This window comes from Lissotriton vulgaris, chromosome 8 (assembly GCF_964263255.1).
Source record: "Lissotriton vulgaris chromosome 8, aLisVul1.2, whole genome shotgun sequence".
Taxonomy (NCBI): Eukaryota; Metazoa; Chordata; class Amphibia; order Caudata; family Salamandridae; genus Lissotriton; species Lissotriton vulgaris.
This window is the reverse complement of record NC_141696.1, coordinates 1,282,562,736-1,282,584,279: the sequence shown is the minus strand read 5'-3', so window position 1 is coordinate 1,282,584,279 and position 21,544 is coordinate 1,282,562,736. Positions and strand designations below refer to the sequence as shown.

The following is a 21,544-nucleotide window of genomic DNA, read 5'->3' as shown; positions in this document are numbered from 1 at the left end:
AATTAAAATGTAATTGGCTGAAGGAGTTATAAATGCCATGGAGGCTATTGAAAGTTAGACTGGTGCACTTCAAACCAGCCAGAAGACATTTCGGGACCATTGCGAGTAGTCATTCACATGGCGATAAAGGCTTCCAAAGCATACATAAACTAAACAGCAAAACACCCCCCATGAACAACTGCACCCAAGCTATGGTTTCAGATTGGCAGCGAAAGTCAAAAGAACATGAAGACAGCGTTTTTTAGGTGTGGCCTGCACACCATATTTCTATATTTTACAACTAAAGAGGCAGTTACAAGTGCAGTTATCTAGCAAGCGCTAGGGTCATGATTTCAATAGTGCAGCAGGTGCAGAGGCACCTGGACCAAAAGCTCCAGCCACTCCACTTAGCACTGATTATTGCTAAATTTGACAACTAAACGGGCAGTAAGAAGTGCAGTTATACTTTAGGTACTAGGCTCATGATTTGAATGGTGCAGCGGGTGCAGGGGCACCGGGTCAAAAAGATGTCAGAACTCCTCTAAACACCTAATATTGTTATATTTTACAATTAAACAGGCAGTCATGATTACAGTTACCTGGCAGTTAAAATGGACTTGATTTGAATGGTGCAGCACGTGCTGTAGCACCTGGACCAAAAGTTCTAGGGACCCCACTAAACCCAGATTATTGCTAAAATAACCAGGCAGTCACAAGTGCAGTTACATTACAGGCATGATTTGAATGCTGCAGCAGATGCAGTGGCACCGGAGCCAAAAGTTGTCAGAACTCCTCCAACCACCAAATATTGCTGTATTTTACTACTAAACAGGCAATTTCAAATGCAGTTATCTTGCAGGCACTGGGGACATGATTTGAATGGTGCAGTGGCACTGGGTCCAAATGTTGTCAGAACTTTTCTAAGAACATACATTTCTATTACATCAATGAATTCTAGTATTTCCCCCTTTCATTTAATTTTTCGAAATGTTGCTATAACTTACTCGCACCATGCCACTAGTAACAGCATAATATATTGCCTTTTTATACATGTCATAACCATTTAAGAGATTTTCTGTAACTTATATTGTACAACTACTCAGCAAGCTACAATTTACAACAAAAACAGCTTATTAATCACGTAGGCAAAACCTAATGCGTTTACCTGCGCTTGTTTTTTACGGCAAAGAAAAGCAGGAAACGTCTTTCCGCAAAAAGGTCACGTTCCTACGGATGTTTGCTTCCTATTTTTGAGACGGGTGACGGGACATCATGTGCCTTTTCAGTAGCAGCACTGACAAAAACTCAACGTCTGGTAAATTGAGAGCCAGAAAACAACAGCTTAATTGCAGCAGATTATTGCGGGTTTAACATCGGTCCTACAGTAAATGCTGATCTTCCGTACCTACCTTTACGATGCAAATTATACTATTCTCGACAATCAAACTATTGTGAGGTTTGGACGTGTTCTGTACTTTTCTACTTACATATAAAACAGTGTTCCTTTCGTACAAGGCGCACAATAAAATTACCTGCCGATAATCACGATGCTTCCCGCCTTCATGCTGCTCATGTCTAGCGCTTTGGTTAGCTGAGAATAAAAACACAAACTTAAACTGGAGATCAGCAGTCTAAACACTGGAGCACACCTCGCAATCTGTCAAGAGTCCTTTCCCAGGAGGAGGGGTCTGCCTGTAAACCGCGCCCTCATTGGCCGGTCCAGACTGATTTTAATTTGTCGATACGCTCCCTTTCATAATTGGTTGAATGTTCCTCTCTTGTTTTCGGCACACATATTTAAAATATATGTGGGAAAAGGCTTCATGCCAGAAATGTTTACCTTGGCTCTTGTATATAATTAATCCTCCTTCCCAACTAATTTAAGATAGCGACTAAATTATACTCTCTCATTCCTTTACTATTTGTAAATCTTCTTCATCTCATGCTCTCTTAATCTTTCTCTCTCTTTTTTCCGTCTTTCGACCTTTACCAGTCTCTACCTTCTGTCGTCGAATTCTGCCCCTCATTCTCTCTCTCTGTCACACATAAACCTTCTCTCTCTCTTTCTCTCTTTTCACCCCCTGACTTTATCTCGCCGGCTCTCTCCAGGAGCCCTTACTTAGCCAACAGTTTGTCCCCGCCCTTGCAGTCTCTTCTTTCACTGTATCCCTGTCTCTCTCTCTCGCTCTCTCTCTTGCTGCATTTCTCTCTAGTTCTCCTACTCACTCATTCTCTCTTCTACGGTCTACCATCTCTTCTCAGAACCCTTTCTATTACTCACACAACAGTTTTAGCCCCTATATTGTCCATCTCTCTCTCTCCCCTCCCCCGATAGGGCCCCGTACAGCATTACACATAGTGCCCACACCGCCAGCGCTCGCTCCACCTTGAGCCCCATACCACTTGCATACCAAAGAGACTCATGAGACAGAATTGTGGGAAACGGTGGTGCAGGTTTATTTTGCATAACAAGTAGCAGATAAGGTGGGTCATCTTACAGGCGATCCAATGCGGCAGCCCCTCGCTGACCCGCATGCCCAATTAGCCATCTTGCACGGTGAGTCGATGCTCTGACGGTGCAGTACATTAACACTTTATTTCGTTCTACTCCCGCCCCCCCTGTCAGGGCGGAGCGACGAGGCACACCCCCGGTCGGTTCAGACCGCCCGAAGGACTAACGGGGCGCCGACGCTGTTTCCTGGAACCCCCTCGGCTCCAGGTTCTTGGCTCAGGCACCCCTACTGTGCCAGGCAGAGGTATTGACTGTATCCTTCTGCCGCAGAGGTACCCTTACTGTCCATCTGCTTCCAGATCGCCCTGTGACTCCGCCTGCAACACAAAACAGACCATTAGATGTTCACAACTCGCCTGCCGCTCTGCTGCTGGGTCAGGGCCAGGGTGGGAACAGCGCAGAGCAGCCCAGGAAACGCGGCAGGAAAGACCGAGCAATGTTTGCTGTGCCAGTTATAAGTCCCTTGAGGCCGCCCCCCTTGCCCTGTGCTGCCCTCCCATTGGTCTCTTGAGAAAGGGGCGGCTCAGGGGCCGGCGCGCTATCGTTCTGCTCGCGCGGCATGTGGTACTAAGACGCTGTCTCGCTTAGCTCCCCTTTGCGTCGCGCGGCCAGCGGCATAGTGCCCACACCGCCAGCGCTCGCTCCACCTTGAGCCCCATACCACTTGCATACCAAAGAGACTCATGAGACAGAATTGTGGGAAACGGTGGTGCAGGTTTATTTTGCATAACAAGTAGCAGATAAGGTGGGTCATCTTACAGGCGATCCAATGCGGCAGCCCCTCGCTGACCCGCATGCCCAATTAGCCATCTTGCACTGTGAGTCGATGCTCTGACGGTGCAGTACATTAACACTTTATTTCGTTCTACTCCCGCCCCCCCTGTCAGGGCGGAGCGATGAGGTACACCCCCGGTCGGTTCAGGCCCCCCAACCGCCCGAAGGACTAACGGGGCGCCGACGCTGTTTCCTGGAACCCCCTCGGCTCCAGGTTCTTGGCTCAGGCACCCCTACTGTGCCAGGCAGAGGTATTGACTGTATCCTTCTGCCGCAGAGGTACCCTTACTGTCCATCTGCTTCCAGATCGCCCTGTACTCCGCCACAGCTCTGGAGGAGGCCCCCGTCGATGACAGAGCCCCCCCACCACCTAGTTACCTTCCGTTGCTCCCTAGTGCCCTCAAGATCACTGGCACCCTGCTGCTGCCAGAGCTTCCTGTAAGTCAAGGAGGAAGACATCCATCCCAATCCCAGACAAGTGAACCCCATCGCTTTCATAGTAACCCACAGTCTTTTCCTGTATCAGCGCATGCCTAATAAACCCCAGGCCCCTCTTCTCCATGAATTTTTGCATGGCCCTGTTGACCCTCCTCCTTCCTTGCTCGATGGCAAGAGCTGACCGCGCTCCCCTCCAGGCCCTGCGGGGGACAATCTCTGACCATATTAATTCAGTGGCCCCCAATTTGTTCGTTATAGCGGTTACATCCCTCTGCATGGCATCCACTAATGCTCTCGTCCCCACCGTCACCAGATCATTCCCTCCCAGGTGTATCACGAGGATGTTGGGAGGCCCACCCCGTGCTGACAAACACTGGTCCAGTCTGCGCCTCAGCTGGCCCCATCTCATTCCCGGGGAGCCCAGCCACACTATTCGTGTCCTTGCAAAGGCCAAATCCCACTTCCTGTATGACGCCCACTGTTCCAGCCTGGTAACATACGAATGGCCCATCACCCACACGTAACAGTCAACTGCAAGAAAAGACACCGTTGGCATTATTGTTTTATTTATAATGACCTGCACAGCAAACGAAAAACTTAAATACAGTATCAGCCATCCTGAAAATTGGCTTTACATAAAAACAACACCACAAAATGAATCTTCTGTGAGCCACGGCCTGCTGCACAATGGCTCCTTCTACCAATTATGCAATGAATACGGCCTTCGCCACTCGCCATATTCATGGGCGGACATATCTCTGATAGGAGGCAGACGACCACCTCCCCACCCGTTTGACACCTTCCTCACCCAGCCCAGCCCTATATGCTGCAGTAGCCGCCCCTATTCTAAAGGAATGACTGGAAAATTTTCGTCCTTCCCCTGCAACTGACAAGCCCGCCTTGGCCAATACCCTCTCCATCACTCGCTCAAATTGAAATTTGGTCAATGGCGTGCCGTCCGCGTGAATTAAGAAAGCGCCCGCCAGCAGGGGTCTGATTTTTTGGTATTCCCTAACCAGGGTTACCGGGCAGTATCTAGGGTCCTCGAATGCATGCAATGTTATAGCCACACCTTTACCAGCCTGATCAGTTTTAGATTTGCGTAGCCAAAGCCCTCCCATTGGTCGCTTGAGAAAGGGGCGGCTCAGGGGCCGGCGCGCTATCGTTCTGCTCGCGCGGCATGTGGTACTAAGACGCTGTCTCGCTTAGCTCCCCTTTGCGTCGCGCGGCCAGCGGCAAAGCACTTTTTAGAAAGCCTGCAAAAAAATGTTAAGTTGATGTGATGACAGGTTAGTATTGTAGAAAATAGCAACAGGCACCTGAAGCTCCCTGCAGGCAAGACCATGAAAAACTTCATACGAATGAGGATTTGCAGGGCATGCAGGAGCATATGTATGTATTTATGGAGCACCTGTGTATTGCAAAGTTAGCTGAAAGTTAATGAAGCACTGCACAAGTTCAAAGGCAATTTGATTGGAGATGTAGCTGGGTTCGGAGAGTGAAAGTGGCCTACTTACTTGATAGGATGTGGTGTTGTGTTGTTTAAAGACATGGGTCTTCAGCTCTCTCCTAAATTGGAGCAGGGTTGGGGCGGTCCTAGTGTTAAAGGATATGTTGCTTCAGATCATTGAGGCATAGATTGAGGACTATGGGCATATTTTATGTCCATGGTCACACTCATGCATCACTTTCTAGGAATCCTACCCGGTGGTCCTCTGAAAACCACAACACCTCTGTGTTGTGACTTGATTGACACTGTGGCTCCGCTCCGCGCGCCACAGTAGAATGTTGACATTCCGGACGTTCTAAGCTGAGCGCCGCCGCACGCTGACCTGTCAGTTCAGACCAGCTGGCTGAAGGCGGCGGGCGCGCTGATGTCTTGTTGCGATGAGGTTATGTTGAATAAAGAGCTTGAACCTGGACAGAGTGTCTGCCTCATGTTGTCATTACAACACTCTGTTACCTCAATGTAGTGGAACTTTGGAATACTGACTTATTCACTTACCAATAATTTACGTCTTCAGGAATTGGGGCCTTCCAAAGGGTAAGCCTGAGAGAGATCATGTGTAATTGCCATGGTTGTTGCTGTGTGCCTCTGAAGACTTGACAGGCGGTGCCATTGGTGTGTTTCCCATCATACTACCTGACGACTAGCCTCAAGGTCTCCCTCCGAGCATCAGAAACATCTCATCTACTTCAATATTCCAAAAAGAAGCAACGTCCTTCCTGTTGAGCAAATTCCTCCCTTAATCCTCAGCAGCCCGTTCACACCATGTTCTAGTAGTCCCAAAAAGCAACCACTCGACCTACTCTAGTCTGCTAAGTGATACTCTCTGTGCATTCCTCCGTTATCAGACTCTAGATGGAGCTCCTCATTCTAAAGCTAGGCCCAATCCTCTAGTCCTTATTTCGCAGAAATGCTTTTGAGGACAACTAAATCTAAATGTCACCAATGTGAATACCCACTGTCTCCTAGTGTAACCAAGCGCTATACAAGCTGCTTTTATTATTATTATTAAAAGTTAATAACCCACATTCTTTCTTTCTGTACTATTGAATGTACAAATGTTTCCTCGTTTAAAACATTTTATTGAGATACCTGGCAACTGTTTATAGGTATCAATTTTACTGTTTAAAACTACAATGCTATAGATATGTGAAGTGCTCTCATACCCATCTCTGGGTCTTGTTTGCGCTATACAAAACACTAAATAACTAAATAAATAAGGTCTGTCAGCATTTCCTTGTGAAGAGAAGTGTATTCGGTTTGAGTAACAGGTTGATCTGCCCTGCTGATTTTAATGTCATGGTTGATATTGGCATGTTGTACTAACAGCTTGAAAGGGTGCCAGTTTTGGACTGATGTTTTAAAGTTCTGCCTTGGAAGACTACCAGACGATCAGAGGAAGGATGAATAACCTTACATGTCAAAGAAAACAGCAATATATTGAGCGCAGCTGAAGGCACGAGCAGAGTGCTTGAGGTTCTACCTACAGCATGATAGTGAGAAGCCCCGGTCCTGGAGTGTGGTGAGCATCTGTGAGGCAACAGAACATCTCTGTGGACCGACGAAGAACACGGCATTGAAGCCTTGAAGTATTGCATTCAGGCAGAGCGGAGGAGTGGCTCACGTCACAGCGTGCACGTCATAACATGCAGAAGCTGACGCAGGGCGGCCGTATTTGATTAGGCCGTGTGGGCGTACAAGGAAATTGGTGTGCATTGAGGGCAGCAATATTTCTAGAGTACGAGGAACCCAGTTCTGTGCCTGGGAGAATACAGGGCGTGCATGGGCGTCTGCTGTAAGCTGCAGTTGAATTGCATGTTGGCTAACCCTGGGCGTAGTTCGCTTAGTTGCGCTACGCGTGGCTATGCAAAGTGCACTTCGCACCACGCGAGATATGCGAAGTGCTACGCGAACTGCGTAGTGCGCTGTTCGCGATGATTGCACAGTGGCGGAAGCTTGTCCGCACTGTGCAGTCATTGAAAACAGCATCTCGCAGAGTGCGAGCTGTCGTTTTCTGCCGCTCGAGTAGATTTTTACTCGAGCGGCAGCTTTCTCAACGCGGACTGGTAGTTTCTCATCGCGAGAGGTTGCGAGCATATGCGACCACTCACAATGAGAAGCCTGACCTCCCCGCATTGAGAATCTCGCCGGGAGGTTAATTTTCCTTGTTCGCGATCGCCAATTTGATGTTGCTGATTGCCAACGAGGAAAATGTCTCGCCGGGATGTAATTTTGCTCGCTCGTGGTAGCAAACTTGACGTTGAGGACCGCGAGCGAGCAAAAAATGCCAACTGCGCTTTGCTACGTGATTTTGCACTGTGCTACATGCAATTCGCGTAGTGCGAAGTAGCACAAACTATACAAACTCCGCGAGCGTAGCATAGTTGGCAGCCCAGGGTTAATGTTGGCATGTCGGCTGCCACGGAGTGCATGGTTTTGTGGTGACAGGCACATCTATAGGCGTCTCTGCTGGTGCTACTGTTTGTGTTAACTAGCGTGTTGGATGCCACATCGTGTGTGGCTTTGCAGGCCTACACGTCTTGCTTCTTTTCTAAGTATTCAAGGCCTCCACATCTATAGCAACTGAAATTCCCTTGTTTAAGTTCCATATCTGTATTTTTAACAGTGAATTAAAAAATGTTCAAGTTTTTACTATCTGAATTCTTTTTACTCCTGAACTCTTCTTAAAAGTTTTGCCGCTTTTCTTCCCACTCACCACACACACCTGCTTGCTCTCCTTATTCCCTTCTAACGCCGCCTTGGTGCATCTGTTTGAGATTTCTGCTTTTTTCACCACTGCCAGTATCTTTTAAAGTAGCATCTACACTCACCCTTAGCCTCCCCTGTAGCCTCTTATCATTAGTATGCATAATGACTTTGTCTCTCAGTAACCCCTCCTGCAATGGACCAAATCGGCAAGATACTGCTATCTTTTAAGCACATACACTTAGTCATCACTCGTTTCTTTTTGCTCTTGTTTGCGGTGATAAAACGTATACTTATCTATAGCTATACACACCTTTTGAGAATAATATCTCTCCAAATCATCCATCGCATTGACATTTACATCAGTTTCATCAACATTTCTGAGTCATTGTTCCATTTGATTACACTGCCTAAAGCCTTCCAGCTCCAAGGAATGCAATAGAATACCATTCTTAGTATCTGGCGATAATGTTTTTTTATCAATAGTTGACATGCAGTTAGCAAAGTAGTCTTTCCACTCATGTGCAGTTCCCCTGGTACAGGTAAGAATGGTATGGGTGGAGTAAGTGTAAATGTTTGTGCAGCACCTATTCCCTTCTATCTCAATATTGACACTACACACAGCAAAAAGAAATAATCTACGCCTACATATCCTTACTTGAACTATTAATATGCATTAAATACTACATTACAAATGAAGTGATTCCACCAAATTTACCGTTATACAGTTAATATTGTGCAATGTGCCACAGATAAGGGGTGCATATCATCAATGGTGAACGCACCATAGACAAAATAAATACATAGCAATCACTGGTCTGCATGTTTGGCAAGTTACCCTTATTAGTAATCATTATGGCTAGCCGTAGAATGACTGCTCAGCAGGTGGTTGGTATGCTTCTTGAATCTTCCTCTGAGCAGGATTATGAGACTGACAGTGCGTCTGAGGGAGAGGAGGGAGGGGAAGATTCAGGCAGTGAGTTTTCTCTCAACATGGAATCATCGGATGATGAAGGTGCTTTGAGTGCAGGTGAAGCTACTCTTGGTGTGGATGAAGCTACTCTCAGTGCGGATGAAGTGCCTGTTTTAGAGGAGGATACTGCTGTGCCGGTGGTGCAAGAGGCATCTGGATTGCAGCCTGAGGCTGCAAGGCTTCCTACTGGAAGTGCTGGATTCTGGGTTGATCCAAACATGGTGCAGCCGGTGTTGCCTGCCTTTAGCAGTGATGCAGGGTGTAGAGTGGATTGTGAACATGTTTTGCCTATACAGTTTTTTCAGTTGTTTATGGATGATGTATTTTTGGGTGAGATTGTTGAGCAGACTAATTTGTATGCTGCACAGTTTTTGAGGGACTACAGTGACAAACTTAGGCCCCACTCTAGAGCTGCTTTATTGATGGGTTTGATAAGGAAGTCGTCCCTGGCTTCATATTGGTCTACCAGTCCCTTGATGGCAACAGCCATATTTCCTCCAGTTATGACTCATGATCAGTATTTAGTATTGCTACGGATGCTGCATTTTGTTGATAATTCTTTGGCGTTGCCACGAGATCACCCTGACTGTGACTGTCTTTTTAAGATTCGGCCTGTTCTTGATCACTTTGTAGATCGATTTTCAGAGATCTATACTCAAGGGAAAAAAATATCTATCGATGACTCTTTGGTCTTGTTCAAGGGCCGTTTGGTTTTTAGGCAGTACATCCCTAGCAAGAGAGCACGCTATGGAATTAAGCTGTATATGTTGTCTGAGAGTAGGACAGGATATGTTTTTAATTTTCGTGTGTACACTGGTAGGGATTTCACTATTGACCCCCCTGGTTGTCTGTCCAATTTTGGAGTTTCAGATAAAATTGTGTGTGATCTTGCTAGAGGACTGTTTAACAGAAGCCACCATTTGTACCTTGATAACGTCTACACTGGTGTGCAATTGTTTATGGAATTGTTTAAAGTGGACACTTTTACATGTGGCACAATCTGCTCTAACCGTAAAGGTTATCCAAAAGAGCTTGTTTGCAAAAAACTTCAGAAGGGACAGTGCTGTTCCTTGCGTAGTGATGAACTGCTAGCTGTGAAATTTGTGGACAGGAGGGATGTGTACATGCTGACTACCATCCATGATGAGAGCACTTCACCTGTGCCTCTTTGGGGTTAGATTGCTGAAGTGCACAAACCTGTGTGTATTTTAGACTACAATAAGCATCTGGATGGTGTTGACAGAGTAGATCAGAGGTTGGAACCTTACACTGATATTTGTAAGGCTTACATTTGGTAAAAGAGGTTGGCCATCCATCTCTTCAATTTAGCAACTTTCAATGCTTTTGTTGTGTTCAAGGAGTGTTCTCCTGCGTCAAAGTTGACATTTGTTCAGTTTCAGCACTCTGTGATAGGCAGCGTTGTTGTTGTGGAGCAGGCAAGTGTTCCTAGAGTTGGAGTGGTGGAGGATGTGGCTCGATTGAAAGGTCAATGATGGAGCATGACACCAGGAGGTGTGTGAGACCAGTCCTTCACTTTTTGTGAGATCCCTGCACTCACGAACTAAGAAACATTTGCACCTAGATCCTTCCCCACTGGGAGCAGCTCTGTTGTGTTTAAACATTATTGTTGGAGGCTGCTGACTCCTGGTACCTTATGCCTCTGGTTCCCTCGTCCCAGAACAGGTCTGGGCTCCTGTGGTTACACATTTTAGTACAGCTTGTGGCTGTGGGAACATTTTGGGGTCAATACCACCGTATGGTAACACATGTTTTTACTGAAACATTCTGGACTCTATACCAGACGTATCTTGTATTCCGAGATACATATATTCTCGATTGAAAGATCACCACTTTCCTGATTACATTCCTCCCACATCTTCAAAAGACTTTCCCACAAGGAGATGTAGAGTCTGTTGGCGAAGAGGTTTGCGGAGGGAGACTCGTCTTTTTTGCCCGAGTGTCCTTCTAACCCAGAGCTGTGTGTGCCTGCTTGTTTTAGAGCGTACCATTCGCAAAATAATTTTTGGGAGAATCCATGAGTGGTAAAGTGAACTGCCTGGTCTGTATTGTTTAAATTTTTTAATTCTGTTTCAAGGTTGGCAGGCAGTGTGCATGGATTGGCGCTTGGCTGGCGGTGTGCATGGGCTGGTGGTATACGTGGGCTGGCGCTTGGCTGGCGGTGTGCGTGGACTGGTGCTTGGCTGGTGCTGTGCGTGGACTGGCGCTTGGCTGGCGGTGTGCATGGACTTGTGTTTGGTTGGCGGTGTGTGTGGACTGGTGCTCGGCTGGTGGTGTGTGAGTAGTGACTTGCTGCTGGTCACTACACACACTGCTAGCTGAGCCCCACTCCACGCAATCCATCAGCTTGTGTGGTTGCTGTGTCAAGAATGTGGGCGTATGAAAGTGATGGGCCCTTGAATGGCGCTGTCTGCTGGTGTGAGTGTTGTAATGTGATGGGCCCGCGGCTGGCGGTGTGAATGGTTTTGTATGTGTCACACGTATGAAAGGTGTATGAATGGCCTGTAAAGAGGTTGGTGCCTTGTCGTGGCTTTACAGCTCACGAGCTGTGAGTCAATGGTTCAGTTTCTTGTCCTTTCAATTATTAACAGTGCATTTCATTTTTGTGAAATCACTTGCTAATACAATTGTATATACTGAACCATCACTCGCCCTCATGCCAAATCCAACCAGTATCTGTGTGTGCTTGAGGATTAGCTGGCTGTTCAGGAATCTTTGTCTTTTTAGTCTCTCTGCCAAGGTGTACATTCCATCTAAGAATAACCTACCAACTGTAGATATTGTCGTAAACCCATGGGAGTACATGGTGATGTCTCCCTTGTGAATTCCAACAAGTTATTTTATCCACAATGTCCTGCAAACCTCAAAATGTCTGTCACATTTTCCTTGCAATATTGTGCCAAAATTCTCACGCTGCAGAAATAAACTAATTATCTCAAAACTATCTGGTTTTGCAAGGGGGGGTCATCTGGGTTTTTGTCCCCGTGCTCGGTGGCCATCTAGGGAAACCTACAAAACCCACACATTTCTGAAAACTAGACACCCGGGGGCTTCCGGGGAGGTATGACTTGTGTGGATCCCCAACGTTTTCTACCCAGAATTCCCTGCAAACCTCAATAATTTTAGCTGATAAAAATCACTTTTTTCAGGGGTGGAGCTACCAGAGTAGGCTCCGTTGGAGGATAGACTACTACTAGACCCTATGATTGATAAAGCTATTTCCCTCACGTACAGGAAGCTCATTATTAACATCGCAGACACATCGGGCCCCCTGCGGGAAAAGTGGGAGTCAGATCTGGGGTTGCTGGAGGATGATGATTGGGGGGAGGTCTTGCAATGTCCCAGAGAAGTGGCGATACGTGCCAGGTTCCGACTTGTCCAGCTACGCATCCTGCATAGGTCATACACCCCACGAACGACGCAAAACATAATAGGCTATGCGGACTCACGCTTTTGCTTGTGGGGGTGCGGGGAAGAAGGAACCTTCTTCCATATATTGTGGGATTGCGCCAGGATCAGGGAGTACTGGTCCAGACTAGCAGGCATTATGTCAGAGGTGGTAGGAGCGGACGTGCCACTGGGGGCCAGATGGCATGTCTTAGGGGTCACTAGTGACACAACCGGCCGAAATGGGACAAGGTGTGGCTGGCTCTAGCGAGTATGGTAGCCAAGAGAAATATCGCGAGGTTATGGGGAAGTGATCTTGTACCTACGGTGGAGGAGTGGGAGCGAGATTTGGACTGGTGCCAATGGGCTGAAAAGGTTATTTATAAAAGTCGAGGTTGTCCTAAGAAATGGGAGAAAATATGGGCGGCTTGGAGAAGGTACCGGGGAGAGTGGATGGACTCTCAAATGGATGAGGAGTAGACCTGAGGGAGGGTCGGCGTGGAACTTTGTACTTCATAGCTGTACACTTACTGCTGCCGTCTTGTGGCACTTGTTCTGCATTGGATTCCTTAGGATGCGGCTGCACTAGAGAAGGCCGCGCTGCGGGCCTAGCAGGGAGGGAGGGGGAGGGGGGTAGGGGGGGTGAAGATAATATGTCGGCCTTGAGGGGTTCAGAGTTGGGGGTCCACTGGGGATGTGTCAGTGTTTAAAGGGGGGTCTGTGTTGGTGGGTGGGTCTAAATGCTTTATTTCTGAATCTGCGGCTGTTCTTATTTGTAATTATCAATGTACTTCCGTTGCTAACTGATGTGCACTGTTATGGAGCTGGTTACTTCAATAAAAAGATTTTAACAAAAAAAATCACTTTTTTCACACATTTTTGTGTGGGAAAGTGTAGAATCACCGGGCTCACACAGTGTGGGAGGCCGAAGTACCCGCGACAGGGAAGGGCCCAAAACATTTTTTGATAGGCATGTTGATATTGCCTCAAAACGTTTTGGGCCCTTGCCTGTCGCGGGTACTTCGGCCTCCCACACAAGTGAGGCACCATTTTTATTGGGAGACCTGAGGCAACGCTGGGTGGTAGGAAATGTGTGTTGACCCGGTGATGCCACACTTTCCCACACAAAAATGTGTCAAAAAAGTGATTTTTTCAGCTAAAATTGAGGTTTGCAGGGGATTCTGGGTAAGGAAACGTTGGGGGATCGATGCAAGCCATACCTCCCTGGAAGCCACCGGGTATCTAGTTTTCAGAAATGTGTGGGTTTGGTAGGTTTTCTTTGATGACCGCCGAGCACAGGGCCAAAAAGTTAGGTGATCCCCCTTGTAAAACCAGGTGGCTTTTAGATAGGCAATTTTGATGTCCCCTCACTACGTTTTGGGCCCTTGCCTGTCGCGGGTACTTGGGCCTCCCTCACAAGTGAGGCACCATTTTAATTGGGAGACCGGGGGAACGCTGGGTGGTGGGACATTTGTGTAAGTCCAGTGATGCCACAACTTTCCCACACAAAAATGTGTGAAAAAAAGTGATTTGTTCAGCTAAAATTGAGGTTTGCAGGGGATTCTGGGTATAGAAACGTTGGGGGATCCACGCAAGCCATACCTCCCTGGAAGCCCCCGGGTTTATAGTTTTCAGAAATGTGTAGGTTTGGTATGTTTCCCTAGGTGCCGGCAGAGCTAGGGTTCACAAACTACAGCAAGGCACTTTACCAATAAAGGGTCATTTTTCACTGCGAAATTGAGGTGTGTCCACGTTGCGTTTTGCGCTATTTCCTTTCGCGGGCACTAGGCCGACCCACACAAGTGATATACCATTTTTCTTGGAAGACTTTGGGGAACGCAGGGTGGGTGGAAATTTGTGGATCCATGTACATTCCAGAACTTTCCACCACAGAAATATTGGGAAAATGTGTTTTTTGCCAATTGTTTAGGTTTGCAAGGGCTTCTGGGTAACAGAACCTGGTGGGAGGCAGTCAAGTCACCCCATCCTGTAGTCCCCTGGGTGTCTAGTTTTCAGAAATGTATGGGTTTGGTAGGTTTTTGTAGGTGCCGGCAGAGCTATGGTGCAAAAACTACAGCTAGGCACTTTGCCAAAAATTGTCATTTTTCACTAAGAAATTGAGGTGTGTCCACGTTGCGTTTTGTGCCATTTCCTTTCGCGGGCACTAGGCAGACCCACACAAGTGAGGTACAATTTTTCTCTGAAGGCTTTGGAGAAAGCGGGGTGGTGGAAATTTGTGGATCCATGTGGATTCCAGAACTTTCCACCACATAAATGTGGGGAAAATTTGTTTTTTTGTCAATTATTTAGGTTTGCAAGGGATTCTTGGTAACAAAACCTGGAGGGAGGCAGTCAAGTCACCTCATCCTGGATTTCCCCTGGGTGTCTAGTGTTTAAAAACTTATAGGTTTGCTAGGTTTCCCTAGGTGCCGGCAGAGCTATGGTTCAAAAACTACAGCTAGGCCACTTTGCCAAAAAAGGGTAATTTTCCACTGCAAAATTGAGGTGTGTCCACGTTGCATTTTGCTCTGTTTCCTGTCACAGGCACTAGGCTGACCCACACACGTGAGGTACCATTTTTCTCAGAAGACTTTGGGGAACCCAGGGTGGGTGGAAATTTGTGGATCCACATGGATTACAGAACTTTCCACCACAGAAATGTGGGGAAATGTATTTTCTTGGAATTATTTTTAGGTTTGCAAGGGATTCTGGGTAACAGAACCTGATGGGAGGTAGTCAAGTCACCCCATCCTGGATTACCCTGGGGGTTTTTAGTTTTTTAAATGTATAGGTTTGCTATGTTTCCCTAGGTGCCGTTGGAGCTATGGTTCAAAAACTACAGCTAAGCACCTTGCCAAAAAAGGGTCATTTTTCACTGCGAAGTTGAGGTGTGTTCACGTTGCGTTTTGCGCCGTTTCCTGTCGCGGGCACTAGTCCGACCCACACAAGTGAGGTACCATTTTTCTCGGAAGACTTTGGGGAACGCGTGGTGGTGGAAATGTGTGGATCCACACGGATTCCAGAACTTTCCACCACAGAAATTTGGGGAAAATCTGTTTTTTTAAAACAATGTTTTAGGTTTGCAAGGGATTATGGGTATCGGAACCTGATGGGAGGCAGTCAAGTCACCCCATCCTGGATTTTCCCGGGTGTCTAGTTTTCAAAAATGTATAGGTTTGCTAGGTTTCCTGTGGTAAATGTCTTCTCCACTGTTCTTCTCTGGATAGACTGTACTATGATATCTGTGACACCATAGAATGCCTGGTTGTCCCTCTGGCTCACAGTGCCTCTCTCTTTCTTACTGTGGCAGTTGGTCTTCTCAGGCTGAGCTGCTAACAGCTGGCTCCTGGTGGGGTTTTACTTCTGTACTTAATATCTTGGAAGGAACTTACAATAAAGAATCTTACTTACACAGAGGACTGTGCATCTTTCATTTACAACAACTTGGCGACGTTTTGAAGAGGATGAACCTACGTGTGAACTAAAGAAGCTTCTACATGAAAAGGAACTAAAGACATTTTGGAATTATACATAAGCATTGAGGTAACGCCCAGCTGACCCCACCAGTGTCCTTTTTCATCTTGGACAGCCTGCACCTGGGCGTTTGTTTCTGAAAGAGCCAGCTGCTTTGATGGGACATTTTGTCATCTTGCTGTCATCTGGATTGTCTCCAGCAACAAAAGCGTCCGAAACTCATCTGGCCTGATCACCCTTTTGTTTTTCTTCGACTTTTGAGCCGTGACAGTTCGCAGTATGGCCATGGTTGGGTATCCCAAGAGCATGTGATGTGCCTACTTTCATGGATTTCCCCAGTTTTAAACTGCATGAACCTTTCTGTGCATTGGGAAGAAAGAGCGCTTGAAGCATTGAGGTACCTGTGATACGGGTCTAACGCCAACCCCGCCCGGACCTCCCCTTTTCGGACACTCACCCTTCGCAGCAACCTACAACGAGGCGTCCCTGGACACAGCCTTGACAACCAGCACCCCTCCCCTCTCTCTCTTTCAGGAACCAATCCGGAGCAGCCGTCTCCCGGAACCACAACCCCATGACCCCGGAAGTCCCTCCTTGGAACCGCCGCCGGAACAGGGAAAAAGCGGAAGCAAGGACAGAGACGTCGTCGGAGCAGCAAACTCGTGGCAGGAGGCTCGGACCGGCGTTGAAGCAGACCAGGCGAAGGAAGGAGAAGAGGAGTGGAGTGAGGACTGGTGGAGTCCAGAGGAGGAGGCTGAAGAGCGGCCGCAACTCAACTGGGAGCTGCGGCGGAGCGTGTGAGTAATACCGAATCCACCTCCGTAGCACACTAGGAGCTTTGTATATATTGTCCGTCTCTCTTTCACTAGTAGCACGAGGCCTGGCCTTCACTGTAAAGACTCTGTATAGCACGTCATCACTTGTACAGCACTTAGTTTATAGGTTCCCCCTCCCCTCACGACCCCTCACAAGACACTTTCTCTTTCTCTCCTTCCCGTCCGATTCCGTCCCGCTGCCCTTCCCTCACTGTCGCTTCTCCCCTCCTGTACACTCCCGGTGCTGGTTACGGAATTGTACCATAGTAAGTCCGGCTGGACTAACCGCTCCTTTTGTTGTCTCCCTTTCCTCCGAGGACCACCCCAGCTCGCGTCCTCCCCGGAGAATCCGTTTCCATCGCCGAAGGAGAAGACAAGACGTCCTCGCCCGGAGCATCACTTCCAGGATACCGCTTCCCCGCACTGTACTGACTCTGTTCTTGTCACGAATAAAGACCCATCATTGCCCACTACATACGGCCTCCTTGCCTGATTTTCCGGCCCGCCCGAGTCCCACAGTCACAGGTGGTGTCAGAAGTGGGATCAGCTGGAAGCTTGGAGGCCGTCGTCAAGCAAATGGCGGAAACCCAAGAGCAGTGGGGAGCTCTAATAGAAAGATTCCTTAAAACCGCAGAGGACGACAGAGGCCAGCTACATGACGTTCTCAAGGGCCAAGGGATAGCACACGATCAGGCCATGGGAAAGCTCAGCGACGCCCTGGGTCAGCAGAGACCGGTAGCCTCCCTCCCATCGATTGTTCTACAGAAATACGTGCCGGGGGAGGACCCGGACTATTTCTTTACTAACTTTGAGAGACTTGCCCAGGCCGCCTCATGGCCAGTCGACCGCTGGGGTCAATACCTGGGCCCGCTGTTGACCGGCGATCTCCAGGCCGCCAACCAACAAGCCAACATCCAGGGGAATACACCCTATGCGGACATTAAGACCTGCATCCTGGAGCGCCTTGGCATTGATGACGAGACTTACAGGGTTAAATTGCGGCAAGCCAAAGAAGGACCGCAAGAAAACCCCAGAGCCCTCTCCTTCCGCATTAAAGACTTGGCAAACCGATGGTTGAGACCAGACACGTCCTCAAAGGAGGATATCTTGGGAAAGATATATCTAGAACAAATCCTGGCTTCCCTCCTTCCAGCCACTCAGAGATGGGTAAGACAGCACACCCGTCTCACACTAGAGACCGCTGTAGAGATAGCCGCTGCCTACAACAGAGCCCAAGAATTACAACGAGGAAGAGAAGAACCACACAGCCGACAGCACAACACGGCTGGGATCCGTCCACCCCGACCACTGCTTCCACGAAGACCGGAACCGCCTCCCTTGTTACCTGCTCCCATAATGTACAGACCACCCCACTCAGGGCCGCAATGTTATAATTGTGGGGGTTATGGCCACATTGCCCGCATGTGTCCACAAAAAGAAGAACCCATGGAGGTTGGCCTCGTCAGGAACTATGTTTGTGCCCACCCAGGGGCCACACCTCCTCCATTCCACTTTCCGGTACACATCGATGGACAGCCTGTTCTTGCCCTAGCAGACACCGGTTGTCGTCAAAGTGTCCTACGGCCTCAAGACCTGATCAACCCCGTCGGACCTCGCACTGGTATGGTCGATATACAATGTATCCATGGTGACACAAAAAGGTACCCGACTGCACGAATACGGGTACAGCACCCCGCTGATCCCAGAACAGATCTCACCGTCGGATTGGTCCCAAACCTCCCAGAACAGGCGATCTTGGGGAGCGATTACTCGGGACTCCCCGGACTCCTGCAGGATACGACCGACTCCTTTGTTCGCTGGTGGAAGGAAGCACCCTTTTCTCAGGAGCAACCGGAGATGGTCCCGACTCCTCGACCCAAGAAAACACGAACACAGAGACGTCACGAAAAGAAGGGTTATTCCAGTGCTTTCCCCGTCATACCTGAGGAGCACCCCTGGCAGACAGACCGAGAATTCAGGGCCGCCCAAGGGGAAGAGCCCCTCCTGCAGGAAGCATGGGCAAGGGCCGTGGATAACGAAGACCCCTTGCATGTAGGTCCTTACTTCTTCAAAAGAGCAGGACTGTTATACCGAAAAGGAGGGCCCCAGCAGGCTCCCCAGTTAATAATCCCCGGCCCCTTCCGAGACAAGGTCCTGTTTCTTGCCCACAGCCACCTCCTGGGGCGTCATTTAGGAGACGAAAAAACAAGTCAGTCTATCCTGGAGAAGTTTTATTGGCCGGGTGTCCATCAACAGGTTAAAACTTATTGCCGTGAATGTCCGGTTTGTCAGAAAAACAGCAGATACCGTCCTCCCCGAGTGCCTCTACAACCACTCCCCCTCATCGATATCCCCTTTAGTCGGGTCGGGATGGATATTATAGGTCCCCTTCTTCCCTCCCGAAGCGGATGTCGTTATGCCTTGGTCCTTGTGGACTACGCCACCCGCTTCCCTGAAGCCGTTCCCTTACGGCAACCCACCACTCAGAGTATAGCCAAAGCACTCATCGCTATCTTTTCCAGGGTAGGATTTCCTCTGGGGATCCTTATGGATCAAGGCACCCCTTTTGTTTCCAGCCTCATGCGACAGGTATGTTCTCACCTCGGAATAAAACAGATCAGAACTGCAGCATACCACCCCCAAACGGATGGGTTAGTTGAGCGCTACAACGCTACACTGAAACTAACTCTAAAGAAACTATTAGCATTAGAAGCCAAAAGATGGGAAGAGATGTTGCCATTGGCGTTGTTTGCCATCCGATGCAAACCACAGAGCAGCATTGGCTATTCACCCTTTGAGCTCCTATATGGTCGGCCTCCCCGTACCCTTCTGGACATGGCCCAAGAGGCCTGGGAAGCCGAACCAGACAGGACACCTCCCCTTCCTGAGTACGTCGAGAATCTCAAAACTCACCTATCCGTTATCCGGGATATTGTCCGCCAAAACATGGAAAACGCCCAGAACCACCCAAAAGAGACAATACGATAAAAGCACCAAAACCCGAACCTTTGCCATAGGAGACCTAGTCCTCTTAATGATGCCATCCTCGGATCAAAAACTATTGGGCCAATGGCAAGGCCCCTATACCATCCTCCGACAGATAACCCCTGTGACATACGAACTGGAGCTAGACCCCACACGAGGTACGACCCAAATATATCATGTAAACCTCCTTAAGAAATGGGAGGGTCCTCGACCCGTCTTGACTAATGTGTCTTACCGCCCAAACCTCCCCTTTGAACCCTGTTTCGACCCTGAATTAACCATGAGACAAAAACAAGCTCTACAAGAGGCCCTCTTGCCCTTATGCCACGTGTTTTCCTCTTCTCCTGGGCATACCTCGATTACGGAGCATGCCATACACACAGAACCAGGAAAAGTAGTCAGGTTAAGACCCTACCGGGTCCCCGAAGCCCGGCGGACCGTCATCCAACAGGAAGTTGATCAGATGTTACGAATGGGAATCATTGAACCCTCCATGAGCGACTGGAATTCGCCCATTGTCCTAGTCCCCAAACCTGACGGGTCGATAAGATTCTGTATCGACTTCCGCGAGGTAAACAAAGTGTCCACCTTTGACACTTATCCCTTACCACGTGTTGACAAAATGGTCGAGCGGATAGGGAAAGCCAAGTACATATCCACGCTCGACCTCTGTAAGGGATATTGGCAGATCCCCCTTCGAGAACAGGACAAGAAAAAGACTGCCTTTTCCACCCCGGCTGGGTTGTACCAGTTCACTGTTCTGCCTTTCGGCTTACATGGTGCCCCTGCCACCTTCCAAAGAGCCATGAACCGAATCCTGAGACCCCACTCCCTATACGCCGGGGCATATCTTGATGACATAATCATCTTTAGCGATAGCTGGGAACAACACCTAGAACACTTGTGCCGAGTTGTCACCTCATTGGGTTCCTATGGGTTTACCATCAACCCCGCTAAAACCACCTTAGCCGCCCAAACCGTCAAATACCTGGGTTTCCTGTTGGGTGAAGGTGTTATTAGACCCCAACAGAACAAGGTAGAAGCCATCCAAGCCCTTCCTTTCCCCAGGACCCGAAAAGACCTTCGAGCATTTCTAGGTCTCCTAGGGTACTACCGGAGGTTCGTTCCTAACTTCTCCCAAAGGGCGGCTCCCCTCACAAATCTGTTAAAAAAGACAGCCAAGACCGAAGTAACCCTGTGAAATCCCACACCTTCGCTTCTACAAGCCTTTCAAGAGCTCAAATTGTCCTTGACCTCTGAGCCGGTGCTGGTCAGTCCAGACTACTCCCAGCCCTTCCTACTACAAACGGACGTATCGGACCAAGGCCTAGGAGCCGTTCTCTCCCAAACCGACGACAAAGGAATCGAGAGACCGATCCTGTATCTAAGCAGGAAACTATTTCCCCGCGAACTGAACTATGCGGTCGTAGAAAAGGAGGCTCTCGCCATCAAATGGGCTGTCGAGAGTCTCCGCTATTATTTGGATGGACGGGGCTTTGTTATATACACAGACCATGCCCCGCTAGAATGGATGGCCCGGAATAAAGGACACAACGACCGGGTCCTCCGTTGGTTTTTACCTTTGCAACCATACCGCTTCAAAACCATCCATCGTAAGGGCTCTGACCAAGGGAACGCCGACTTCCTCTCCCGTTACCCCCTCAGCCCAACCCGTACAAGAAGGACAGCTAGGGGAAGGGGATGTGATACGGGTCTAACGCCAACCCCGCCCGGACCTCCCCTTTTCGGACACTCACCCTTCGCAGCAACCTACAACGAGGCGTCCCTGGACACAGCCTTGACAACCAGCACCCCTCCCCTCTCTCTATTTCAGGAACCAATCCGGAGCAGCCGTCTCCCGGAACCACAACGCCATGACCCCGGAAGTCCCTCCTTGGAACCGCCGCCGGAACAGGGAAAAAGCGGAAGCAAGGACAGAGACGTCGTCGGAGCAGCAAACTCGTGGCAGGAGGCTC

At 48.7% G+C, this 21,544-nt stretch overlaps 1 protein-coding gene across 2 annotated transcripts in view; it reads right to left on the bottom strand.

The window, feature by feature from the left end:
* CRYL1 (crystallin lambda 1) overlaps nucleotides 1-1,669 on the bottom strand; it is a 555,279-nt gene extending 553,610 nt beyond the window's left edge. The window contains exon 1 of one of the 2 annotated variants that reach the window (XR_015299353.1): nucleotides 1,512-1,660. Coding sequence is in view for 1 of the 2 variants with exons in the window: in XM_086935212.1 (XP_086791338.1) it covers nucleotides 1,512-1,552 (41 nt within the window). In the remaining variant the exon portion in view is untranslated. Of the gene's footprint in view, nucleotides 1-1,511 lie in introns of both variants that reach the window. The other variant, XM_086935212.1, reaches the window with a different exon arrangement.
* Between the last annotated feature and the right edge of the window lie 19,875 nt (nucleotides 1,670-21,544).